The sequence below is a fragment of the Camelus dromedarius genome, chromosome 5, assembly GCF_036321535.1.
Source record: "Camelus dromedarius isolate mCamDro1 chromosome 5, mCamDro1.pat, whole genome shotgun sequence".
Classification (NCBI taxonomy): Eukaryota; Metazoa; Chordata; class Mammalia; order Artiodactyla; family Camelidae; genus Camelus; species Camelus dromedarius.
The window spans coordinates 51,528,082-51,541,878 of NC_087440.1; the positions used below are offsets into that span (position 1 = coordinate 51,528,082).

At 32.8% G+C, this 13,797-nt stretch overlaps 1 protein-coding gene across 3 annotated transcripts in view; it reads left to right on the top strand.

The window, feature by feature from the left end:
• The window catches only part of ATL1 (atlastin GTPase 1), a 67,942-nt gene that overhangs the window by 21,434 nt on the left and 32,711 nt on the right, over positions 1-13,797 (top strand). For all 3 annotated transcript variants that reach the window (XM_010982899.3, XM_064485943.1, XM_010982900.3), the window contains 4 exons: positions 6,482-6,729; positions 8,761-8,895; positions 9,337-9,441; positions 13,488-13,538. In XM_010982899.3, coding sequence (XP_010981201.2) covers positions 6,482-6,729; positions 8,761-8,895; positions 9,337-9,441; positions 13,488-13,538 — 539 coding nt within the window. The remainder of the gene's footprint in view (positions 1-6,481; positions 6,730-8,760; positions 8,896-9,336; positions 9,442-13,487; positions 13,539-13,797) is intronic.

The following is a 13,797-nucleotide window of genomic DNA, read 5'->3' on the forward strand; positions in this document are numbered from 1 at the left end:
GTGCTAAAGAGACTTGGCATGCATTCCAAAGGACTTTTGGATTCTTTTAAAACAAGGATAATATTTATTGCTCAGATAAAATATAGTTATGAATAATGAATCAAGGATGAAACGTTTGTTCTTGATTATACTGTGTATTCCAATACTTTTCAGAGTTATTTTCTATTAAATTCATATAAATATTTTTTGGGTGCCTACTGTGTGAACTTCTGTTACAAGCTTTTACGAAATGCGAACATGAGTAAGACAGTCTCTGTTTTCCAGATATCTTTAGTCTGTGTTTTCAATTTTGACCTTTTTTACAGAAGCTGAAGTGTTTCTAAATAGTTTTTTAACAAGTTCATAGAGATGTAATTCATATACCGTACAATTCACGCACATAAAGATGTACAATTCAGTGGATTTTAGTGTTTTCAGAGCTGTGCAGTCACCACCACAATTTTAGAACATTTCATTAGCCATCATCCCCTGATCCCCCCCTGCTCCCTATCCTAAGCGACCATAATCTGCTTTCTATCTCTATAGCTTTGCGTATTCTGGATATTTTATAGAAGTGGAATTCTACAGTATGTGGTCCTTTGTGACTAGCTTCTTTCATGTAACATTATGTTTTCAAAGTTCATCCATGTTTTGACATGTATTGGTTCTGCATTTTTTATTGCTGAATGACATTTCATTGTATAGGTATGCCACATTTTGTTGGTCTATTCATCAGTTGATGGGCATCTGTGTTGTAGCTTATCTAAATAGTTTTATATGTAAATGTTGATTACCGTAAATAATGTGTATAGATTGATGGTAGTAGCAATAAGTTTCAGATAGGAAGCCTTTCTTAACTTTAGGTGAGATACAAGCTAATGATTATATATTTATAAATATTCCACAAATTTATTCTATTCCAGTTTTCATTCTGCTATTTAATAACAAAATATTTCTGAATTTTTTAAAGTTTCCTTACCAAAAGGAATATTTAATATGGTAATTTGCTTACATTATAAAGAGACTTCTTCCCATAAACTATCTCATTACTTTAAAGTCACGACTCAGATATTTGTTTTATTTTACAGCATACTTATGTCAAACTTACAATCTCCCTCCTCATCATTAGGCCTGTTGGTAACTCTTCAGTCCTTGAATAAATAATCTGAAAAGTTCAAAGTTCTCTATCTCGTCCACACCTAGTATATAAAGGTAGAATAGGAAAGGATAATCATATACCAACATCCACTGATGTGTTTTCTCTTTCTCTCACCCGCAACATCCATCCATTCTGTCCCAAGTCCTTTTAGATCTTGGTTTGTCTCACTTTGCATCATCTGGTCCTTCATAATCTTCCCAGCTTGCTCCATCCATACCATACTCCTTGCTGTTCCTCAGACATGCCAAACACACTCTCCTACACACCTTTTCCCCAGTGGTATCATACTATACACACTGTTTTATACCTTGAATTATTTTTTCATAATACGTATTGATAATTGTTTCAAATTAGCTTTCTTATTCTTTATAACTACCGTATATTTCATAGATGAATGAACTATAGTTTATTAATCAGTCCTTTGTTGATGGCCATTAGCATTGCTTCTGGTATCTTGCGTGTGTATGAGTCTGTCTGAAGGATCACTTCTTTGAAATAGCATTGCTCAGTCAGGGAGTATGTATATTTGTATTTTTGATAATTAATTGCCAAATTGCTGCCTGAAGATGCTGTATCTATTTAAATTCCCACCTGCAGTGCCTGAGGGTACAGATTCACATCCCAGCTAATGAAAGGAAATATCACACTTCGGATCTTTGTAAATCTGATATATAAAAAAGTATCAATATATTTTTTCATTTTTTATTTGCCTGAGAATAAATATCTTTTCATATATATAACCCTTTGATACCATTTTTTGTCAATTGTTTGTTTATATCCTCTGTCTACTTTTCCTATTTCACATTTAGATCTAAGATATTTTAATTTTGGAATTTTTATTTATGATGAGTGCAAGGGATAAAGGTTCCCTATATGAATATCCAGTTGAATTAGCATCACTTGTTTAAGATCATCCTTTCTTCATTTATTGCAGTGGCACCTTGTTGTAAGTCAGGTGATCGTGTATATGTGGATCTTTTTCTGAAATCTCTAGTCTTCTCTATTTGTCTACTTTATCCTTGTGACAACATTGCCCTGCCTTAATTACTGTAGATTTTAAATATTTGTTGGTGTCTGTTAGCGTAAATTCCCTAATTTTGTCCTTCTTTAAGATTGTCTTTGTGTTCTTGGCTCTTTGCCTTTCCATATGAGCTGGTTAATCTTCATAAAAAGGATTTGTACAAGAAAGAAATAAATTTGTTAATTTGTACTAGAAAGATTGCTGAGTATTTGATTTATTATAACCAATCTAAGAATCCAGGGAAGAGCATTGACATGTTTATAATAGTCTTCTAGTCTGAGAACATGTATATACCTCTTTTACTAATGTTTTGTATTTTTCTGACTTTACCTTTAGATTTATGATCCATTTTGAATTAATATTTTATATAGGGTGTGATATATTGAGGTTTACTTTTTTGCGTTTAGATATCCAATTGTTCCAGCACCATTTGTTGTGAAGACTAGACTTTTTCTATTGAATTGCCGTAGCATTTTTGTCACAATCAGATGACCATCCTAGAGAAATGAAAGCGTATGTCCACACAAAAACTTCTTCATAAATATTCATAACAGCTTTATTCATTATAGCCAAAAATGGAAACAACCCAAATGCCCATCAACTGGTGAAAGGATAAACAAAATGTATATCCATACAATGGAATACTTTGAGCCATTAAAAAATGAAGTACTGATACATACTACAATAGGGATAAACCTTGAAAACATTATGCTACATGAAAGAAAACAGTCACAAAAGATGACATATTGTGTGATTCCATTTATATGAAATACCCAGAAGAGGCAAATCTTTGATAGAGTAGTGGTTGCCTAAGGCTAGAGATGGGTAAGGGAGAATCGGGATGACTGCCAAAAGGTATGAGTATTTTAGGGGAATGATCACAATGTTATACAATTAATCATGGTGACAGTTGCACCACTCTGAATATATTAAAAACCATCAAATGGGCTTTTGACTTTAAATGGATGAATTATATGGTATGTGAATTATATCCCAATTGAACTGTTATAAAAAATCAGTTGACCGAGAACATATCAGTTGACTATATATTCATGTTATTCTAAATTTCATTTTGTAATTGTTTGCTGCAAATATATAAAAAATATTTTAAAAATCAGCTTCAAGAGGGAAGTTACAGCTCAGTGGTACAATGTGTGCTTAGCATGCACAAGGTCCTGGATTCAATCCCCAGTACTTCCATTAAAAACAAATTAAATTAATAAGTGAATAAACCTAATTACCTCCCCTCCAGTCAACTTCATATCCAAAACCTTAGCTAAATTCATTAATAGTTATCTGTATATTCTTCTGGACTTTCTACACATTCAGTCTTGTCATCTGTGGATAATGATACTTGTTTATTTTCCAATTCTTTTATTTTTGGTTATTCTTCTTGCCTATTGCACTGGCTAAGTCTTCCAGTATAATACTGATTAGAAGGAGTGATAGTTGACATCCATGTCAGATCCCTAATTTCAGGGAAAACCGTATCTCAAAAATAAGTGTAATATTAGCTGTATTTGTAGATACCATTGATCAGATTAAGGAATTCTTCTTTTCCTAATTTGTTGAGAGTTTTTTTTAAATCAGAAATAAGTATTGTATTTTCATACTTGCTTTTATGAATCTACTAAAATTATCGTATCGTTTTCTCTTTTACTTAATGTAGCCAATTACATTGCTTGCTTTTTGAATGTTAAACTAACCTTGAGTTCCTATAATAAATACTATGTAGTTGTGATTTTTTTATTATCTCTGGATTTGATTTGCTATATTTTCTTTAGAACTTTAGAGCTTTTTCTTACTGACAAACAACCTAGTAGGAAAAATGAGCTAAAGGCATGTGCTCACTTCATAAGCATTTAGAAAAATATACATCAAGACTACAGTGAGATACCACTCACTCATTTTATACCTACCCAATTGACAAAAATTTAAAAGTCAGCAAAACCAGGTGTTGGCAAGAATATGGATCAATAGACTGTCTAATAAATTGCTGGGAGTTGTGGAGAGTGAAAATTTGGTACAGCCACTTAGAAAAAAATTCTGAATATGTTGTAAAGTTGAATATTTGAAAAAAATTACAAGCCAGAAATTCCATTTAGAGTACCTCTTGCATATATGTAGTTTGCTACAAGCAATCGTAGAGAATTACTTCAGTCTGTAGAAAGTTGTGATATAGCTTTCAGCTCTAAAGATGTTTTTCTGTCCAAAATATTATCTAGCCAGGGTCCTAGATTCACATCAGTTGTGTACTTAGATTGTAGCTACACCATAAGTAAGAAGGTTTATCAAAGAAAATGTGTTATTTGCTATCCTCAAAAAAGACCTTTTGCTGAGGCTGAAATTAGGTGGACAAGTAGTACTGGAATCAAATATGAATAGGTAATAGTAGATAATAACAGTCACCATTATTAGACATGTACCATTTGTCAAGACTCTTTGGTCTTCATTTAATGAACATTGCTTCATTTAATTATCACAAAGCCTCTGATATAGGTACCATTCTTAATCTCATTTTTCAGATGGAGGATAGTGAGCCATAGGGGGGTTAAATAGTTTCCACAGCTTCATATATGTGTAAATTGTGCAGCTGGAATTTAAACAGACTCTGACTCCAGCATCTGTGATATGGCAGTATAGAAGCTATTATCTTTGGGATATAAAACCAATTTTTCTTAACTTTGCAGAGAGAACAACCCTGATCTGTGGCTAACGCAATGGTTTTATTGTGTCCAGATGCTTTGTACAATTGTTCATAAAGTATTGGTGTGTATCTATCTCCACTAATGAAAAACTAAAATTGTGTGTTAGATTTGCAATATTTCAATAGCACTATGTTATAGATGAACAGTAATATACATGTAGTTATCAGTGTGATACATATATATACATGTACATCAATGTGATCTGAAGATTCATTTAAAATTATCCCAAGATATATATAATTGCCTTGTTTTTATCTAGTTATAAAACTTCATATCAAATAGGCACATGAAGAATGTCTATTTAAATATATTTTCAAAAATTTAGATGAAAGCTTATTTAAGAGCCCAGTTTGTTTCAAAATTAATATTATTAAGGGTTGATTTGAGGCTAGATCACATATCTGATCTGAGGAATTAACTGGTGTTTCGTCTTTCTGTCCTTTTGATACAAAGCAAATGAGCCCATTTATGTGTTGTCCAAGAGTTATTTAATTTCCACTAAAGAGACAGAATATTATAGTAGAAAGATCTGGGATGGAAGTTTAGTTACCTGAGATCAAATCCCAAATTGACAGTTACTGTATGAACTCTAGTGGGTATCTTGAGAAAATTACTTAATCCAATTCTTAACTTCCTCATGTGTCAAAAATACAGATAATAATATATACCCTGCTGGAATATTAAAAGGAATAAATATATAACACAAGAGAACATCCTGATATAGAAATTCCATTTATTTTTCTTGGACAAGGTCAGTTACATATTTGGCTTTAGTTTCCTAAATCTGTAACAATACTAATAGCATTTATTATATACCAGCCAGTGTTCTAAGTGTGTTACATGCATTTATTAATTTACAACAACCTTATGAGGTAGATACAGAGAGGTTAAATAACTTGCTAAGGGTTATTCAAGTAAGAAATGGGGAGGCCTTGATTTGAATCTCCGCAGTCTGTTTCCAGAACTTGTGTTTTAACCACTATACTATACTGCCTTTCTAAAGGAAGCAGTTGTAGGCTGTATCAGTTATTTATTGCCTGTTATGGTACATAATAAATAATCACAAAACCTCAGGGCCATAGAACAATAGTATTTATTGATCACATGTTGAAATGGTTATTATGACAGCTCTATTGATCTTGGCTGGACTCCTTCACATGGCTGGGGGTTGGCTTGCTACAGGCTTTGTCTGGAACCGGTCTCTCATCCTGCAACAAACTAGTCTGGGAATATTCTCATGATGAATGACAGTGGCAAAAGAGCAAAATAGAAACACACAAGTGCTTTTTCAAGCCTCTGCTGTGTCATGTCTGCTATAGCAAATCACATGACTAACCCAGGAGTCAAAGTGGGAGGACATTCCAAAGTTACAATACAAAGGCTGTAGATATAAGAATGTGTCACTTGACACACTGGAGTTGCTTTGTAATATACTACAGATGTTAAGGTCTGGGTTTCTAACATTCTTGTATGTTAGGGATGATTTCTAAAAGTAGACCTCTATCAAAAACAACATTTCTGACAATTAAATAGAAAACTGAAAACAGATAGTTGAGATACATTTCCTGTTATTTTGTGATGATTTGCTGAATAAATTCTTGTTTTATTCAACAGGTGGGTTTTCAGAAAAGGCATATGAATGGAGCTCAGAAGAGGAGGAGCCAGTGAAAAAGGCAGGACCAGTCCAAGTCCTCATTGTCAAAGATGACCATTCCTTTGAATTAGATGAAACTGCTCTAAATCGAATCCTTCTCTCCGAGGCTGTTAGGGACAAGGAGGTCGTTGCTGTATCTGTTGCTGGAGCATTTAGAAAAGGAAAATCATTCCTGATGGACTTCATGTTGAGATACATGTATAACCAGGTAGGGAGGAGGTGCTTTAAAAAGTTTTCTGGTTTCTGTGCTTTTGTCACTCTTTTTTTGGTGGTGGCTGCTATTTCCATTTCCCTTATTATGAACCTTAAAGGTAAACTACTTAAAAAATGCTGTGGTGTAACCATTTCAACTTTGGTGCTTTGGGCCCAAGCTATATAGGCCACTTTTGTCTGAAGCCACTTTGCTACATTTCCCTTAGAATGTAACTTATTTTTTAAAACTCCATAAAAAATAGACACAGACAGTGATATGATTATAAACTTTACATGTTACAGTGTTTAAAATATCAAGTAGCTTTTTTCATAACTTTTGTATTGTAATAAATTTTCCTCAACATTTATTATGACATTTTCCAAGCATGCAGCAAAGCTAAAAGAATTGTACAAAGCTTGAATATCCACTACCTAGATTCCACCTTCAACTAATATTCTTGCTATATCACGTGTCTCCAGCTATTTTCCCTCTTTTCATCTATTACTCCGTCTTATTTTTTGATTCATTTCGAAGTAAATTGCTGACTTCAGTACACTTCCCTATCTTCTATAGGTATACTTCTATAAGTATTTCCATATATATTATGATATTTTTCAGTATTTATTTAGGTTTTTTGTTATAAATTTTATATACAGTGACATGCACAAATCTTAAATGTATATTTATTTATTTATTTATTTATTTATTTATTGAAAAATGTAAATATCTGAGTAGCCCCAAATCCTATAAAATATATCTTGCTGTTACCCACAAAGTTCTGTTATCTTTTTCCACTCAGTTCCCACCCTTATCCCATACCCAGAGGCAGCCAACAGTGTCATAACATTTGAGACAACAGTGTGGCACAGATGTGAGACTTTAAGAGACCTGGGCTAAATTAAAAGCAGAAGGACAAGTAGGAGATTAGAGCTGGGGAACAGGGGGTTTAGATATAGCATAGCAGTATTTTTCCTTCCCTTTTACCTATAGCAATTCTGATGTAAATGTGGATATTGAGGCAGAATGGACACACTAGCCAAAGAAACTTTGTATTATGTATTTATCCCATAATTATCCATTTTGGATTGATCTTTTATAGGTAGGGCATTTTTAAACAATTTTGCAATGTTAACTTTAACATCTTCTAGCTCTAGCCTCAGTCCAAACAAATCAAGAACAGAGCTACCAAAATACTTTCAGGCTTTGAAAGCAAACAGAACTCTTACCATTTTCTATTTTTAGCATACCAGTATTAATATGTGCTTAACAGGGAAAATGAACAAAATTAGCATACTTTCCATTCTTTGGGATTGTATCGTTTTAGGCATATTTATAATTTTATGAATCAGATAATTTTGTGAAATAAAGATTAGAATGAAATACTCAATAATGCTTGTCGTGTTGCTTGAGTTAAATAGCATTTGCTCAGATTAAAGTATAACAGATTTGTTCTATTTTTGTTCTTCTGCATCTACTACCAGGTGCCTCTCCTCTTGGTGTATTCACTCCCACCTCCCCCAGTACCAAAGCATTTGTGTGTATTATTATTGTGTATATCCTGGCATAATGTGCTCTCTCATACCTTTCTTTCTTTGTATCTGGAATGCCCTCCCTGAGTTAGGAAAATTCCTAAACATCCCTCAAGTCTTAGCTTAAACATCACCTCTCCTATGAAATCTTAACTGAATAAGAGTTAGTTGTTTCTTTTCCTACACTTCCATGTATGTCTGATATACACACCCGTTTTGGCTTGCATGTATTGCATCATAATGGTCTGTTAGCATGTCTGTCTCCCTGTTAGGCTGTGAGCTTCCTCTCATCTGGAATGATGCCTATGCCAGGACCTAGCATAATATGACAGATGGTTACTCCTCCGTAATTATTTTTTGGATGAGTAAATAAAGTAATTGTATCAATATAATAGCATCTGTGCATTATGTTGTTTCCTTTTGACTAGAGTTGGAGAGGGATACAAACCGGAATGGATGAATGGAAAAACCTGTACTATGTATCTAGTTCAATATCACAGACTTTCTTAATTTATAGGAATCAGTTGATTGGATTGGAGATTACAATGAACCACTGACTGGTTTTTCATGGAGAGGTGGGTCTGAACGAGAGACCACGGGAATCCAGATATGGAGTGAAATCTTCCTTATCGATAAACCTGATGGTAAAAAGGTATGATGCAAGCAAATTTCACCTGCCAACAGTTACCGCTTTTCAGGATCATTGAAAATCCTCTTTTGAAAACTAACTTTGGCCATTTAATGTAAGTTTAAAAGGGGAGTAGGTAGCATCCTATTGCATGTTCCCTGTTTCCCTTTCTAGTGATCACAGTAAGCAAAATCGTAGAGGCAATAGAATGGCAGATCAGCTAGCTAACATCTATCTGTATTTTGTTTCAATGCTGTTTCTAGATGTTGGATTACCAGTGAAAACCATTACAATATTCAGCAACTAATTAGTATCTTTGTTTTCTGTGGCATTCATGGCACATATGAAAAATTACCTGTTAAGCATTCATTGTTAATGGTTGCTTCTTATGGTGTTAACCTTGTGGTAATCCTAATACCCTACATGTTCTAAAAAATGTTAATAATGTACTCTACTTGCCTATAGGTTGCAGTCCTGTTGATGGATACTCAGGGAACCTTTGATAGTCAGTCAACTTTGAGAGATTCAGCCACAGTATTTGCCCTTAGCACAATGATCAGCTCAATACAGGTATGGAATAAAATAAATCCATTTTTATGGGTGTTTCTTTAACTAAAATTTATGAATATATGTATTCCTACATACATGTGGTAATGAGACAACAGAAATGGTAAATTGTATATATTACTTAGCTCAATTAGCATACCAGTTCTTATGACTTCTATAAGAGTAGAATTGTTTTTGTTAGTATAATCTAACTTTTATCAGTTTTCAAATTGCCTACTTTAGTCAGAAGAAGTTATATTATCTTATTGATCTTTTTTCTGTTTAAAGCCTACAATAAACCTAATAATATTCAATTTTATAATGTATGCAGATATGTTGGGACCACCTGTTATAAGTTACATATAATGAAACATGATTTATAAGTGCAAATTTTGTTTTACATAGCCAGTAGAAACATTTCCCAATGTGAAAACATTTATATGTGTTCACAGCTTTTTTAAATGCCTGAATATTCATTTAAGAAAGTAAATGTTTTAAGAGAAGACATTTCCCTTTTTCCCTTTTTTCTTTCTCTCTTTTTAAAAGTATTATTTTTGAGGTTACTGTAGGCTTTATAAATTGTCCTGAAAGTCCTTGAGAGTATTATTATGATCATAGAACACATAATATAAAATTTTTAAGACAATTTTTAGATGTTTTCTGTTCACTGGAAAGAACAAGAAGAGATAGTGATCAAGAAACAGACTGCTAAGGAAAGGTAAAATAATTTTAAAAGGTAGGAAAGGAAAAGTGGTTACGATGAGTAAGTCAAGTCTGAAGTTACAAGCAAGTAGACAGAATGGAAGTAGTGAAACGCCAACCAGGGCATCATGTGTGGTTAGGACAATGAAAGAGTGGGTAGAAGAAAGACTGATTTTTTTTGTTTAAATAAAGGACTTTACAATAAAAGACATATTATAACCAATGATTGACTAGATTTTTAAAAAATTATCACATAAGTTTCAGGTGTACAGCATTATAGTTCAACATCTGTATGCATTACAGAGTGGTCACCGCCACAAGTCTAGTTACCATCCATCACCATACAGTTACCCACCTTACCCATTTTGCCCAGCCCCCAGCCCTTTCCCCCCAGGTAACCATTAATCTGATCTCTGTATCTATGAGTTCATTTTTGTTTTATTTCATTTGTTCATTTTGTTCTTAGATTCCTCATGTGAGTGAAATCATATGGTATTTGTCTTTACCTGTGTGCTTTATTTCACTTAGCATTATATCCTCAAGGTCCATCCATTTTGTCACAAAGGCAAGATTTCCTTCTTTTCTATGGCTGAGTAGTATTCCATTATGTGTGTATGTGTGTGATATATGTGTGTGTATTACATCTTCTTTATCCATTTATTCATTGATGAACACTTAGGATGTTTCCATACCTTAGCTATTGTAGAAAATGCTTCATTGAACATAGGGGTGCATATATTTTTTGGAATAGTGTTTTTGTCTTCCTCAGATAAATATCCAGAAGTGGAATTGCTGGATCATATGGTAGTTCTATCCTTAATTTTTTGAGGGATCTCTATACTGTTTTCCCTAGTGGCTGCACGAATTTACAGTCTTACCAACAGTGAATGAGAGTTCCCTTTTCTCCACATCCTCTCCAACATTTATTATTCCTTATCTTTTTAATAATAGCCATTCTAATAGGTGTGAGACAGTATCTTTTGTGGTTTTGACTTGCATTTCCCTGATGATTGGTGATGTTGAACATCTTTTCATGTGTGCATTGGCCATCTGTATGTCTTCTTTAGGAAAATGTCTGTTTAGGTCTTTTGCCCATTTTTTGATTGGGTGGTTTATTTTTTTGATATTGAGTTGCATGAGTTCTTTATATATTTTGGATATTAACCCCTTATTGGATATATGATTTACAGATATCTTCTCCCATTCAGTAGGTTGCCTTTACATTTTGTTGATGATTTCCTTTGCTGTGCAAAAGCTTTTTGGTTTGATGTAGTCTCATTTGTTTATTTTAGCTTTTATTTTTCTTACCTTTCAAATCAGATTCACAAAAACATCACTAAGATGGATGTCAGTGAGATTATTACCTATGTTTTCTTCTAGGAATTTTATAGTTTCAGGTCTTACATTCAAGTCTTTAATCCACTTTGAGTTAATTTTTGTGTAGAGTGTAAGATAGTGGTCTTGTTTCATTCTTTTGCATGTGGCTGTTAGGTTTTCCCAGAACATTTATTGAAGAGACTGTCCATTCTCCATTGTATGTTCTTTGCTTATTTGTCATAAATTAATTGTCCTTGTACATATAGGTTTATTTCTGGGCTCTCAATTCTATTCCATTGATTTATAGGTCTATTTTTGTGCCAGTACCTTACTATTTTGATTACTGTAGCTTTGTAGCATAGTTTAAAATCATGGCGTGTGTGACACCTCCAGCTTTATTCTTCTTTCTCAAGATTGTTTTGGCTATTTTAGTTGTTTTTGTGTGTGTGTGTTTCCATAGGAATTTTAGAATTATTTTTTGTAGTTCTTTAAAATATACCACTGGCATTTTGATAGAGATTTTATTGAATCTGTAGATTGCTTGGGTAGTATGGACATTATAACAATATTAATTCTTCTGTTCCATGAGCACTGACTATCCTTCCATTTTTTAATGTGTCTTCTTTATATTGGTGGCTTATAGTTTACAGTGTACAAATCTTTTCACCTCCTGGGTCAAATTTATTCCTAGGTATTTTATTCTTTTTGGTGCAATTATAAGTAGGATTGTTTATTTAATTTCTATTTCTGATAGTTTCTTATTAGCATATAGAAACGCCACAGACTCCTATCTATTGGTTTTGTATCCTGTGACTTTACTAAATTCATCTATTAATTCTAACAGGGTTTTTGGAGTTTTTTTTTTTGGTGGAGTCTTTAGGGTTTTCTATATATAGTATCATGAAATAGCAAATAGTGACAGTTTTACTTCTTCTTTTCCAATTTGAAATATTTTTATTTCTTTTTCTGGCCTAACTTCTATAGCTAGGACTTCAAATACAATGTTGAATAAAAGTGATGTGAGTAGGCATCCTTGTCTTGTTCCTAATCTTAGAGAAAAAGCTTTCAGCTTTTTGCCATTGAGTATGATGTCAGATCTGAGTTTGTCATATATGGCCTTTATTATGTTGAGGTATATTCTCTCTATACACACTTTGTTGAGAGTTTTTATCATAAATGAATGTTGAATTTTGTCAGATGCTTTTTCTGTGTCATATGATTTTTATCCTTCATTTTGTTAATATGATATATTATATTGATTGAGTTACAGGTGTTAAACCATCCTTGCATCCCTGGAATAAACTCCACTTGATGGTGGTGTATGATCCTTTTACTGTATTGTTGGATTCAGTTTGCTAATATTTTGTTGAGGATTTTGCATGTGTGTTCATCAAGGATATTGGTCTGTATTTTTCTTTTCTTTCTTTCTTTCTTTTTTCTTTTCTTTTCTTTTTTTTTCTTTTTTTATTTCTCTCTCTTTTTTTTTTTTTTTTTGTGGTTTCCATCTCTGGTTTTGACATCATGATAATTCTGGCTTCATAAAATGTGTTTGGAAGGTTTTCCACCTCTTCAGTTTTTTGGAATATTTTTAGAAAGATAGTTATTAAATCTTCTTTGAATATTTTATAGAATTTGCCAATGAAACCATCTGGTCCTTGGCTTTTATTTTGGGGGAACTTTTTGATTCCTGTTTCAATCCCTTATTAGTAATTGGTTTATTCAGATTTTTTTTCCTTCACAGTTCAGTCTTGGAATATTGTATGTTTCTAGAAATTTATCCATTTCTTCTAGGTTTTCCAATTTGTTGACATATAACTGCTCATAACAGCCTCATGATCTTTTGTATTTCTATGGTATCAGTTGTAATTTATCCTTTTATTTCTGATTTTATTTACTCCTCTCTCAATGTCTTATTAATATCATTATAAAAGAATATATATGAGAGAGTTTGATTTTGTGATCATTAATATTTAGAAAAATAGAGAATGACAAAGTAAGTGCTTAGGATGCTACTAATTATTTTCTCATTTTGATTTGGTTTCTTAATCAAGGTATATAACTTATCTCAAAATGTCCAAGAGGATGATCTTCAGCATCTCCAGGTAGCAATATTTACAGTCTTTTTTTGTATATATAGTAATTTTGGGGGCATGTATAGCAGAACTTTAGGATTTTGTTGGGTCTTCTTCTGCTTGGAAATGTAACAGTTCAGAAAGGTTTAAAAACATAACCAAATGGAGGTTGTCCCATTTCCAAGTTTCTTATTCTAGCCCTGTATGATTATATTCTTTAGAAATCAGTTTTCAAAGACCTTTTTTTCAATAAAGCTACTTGCTGTCAACCCTATATATGTGAAAATAT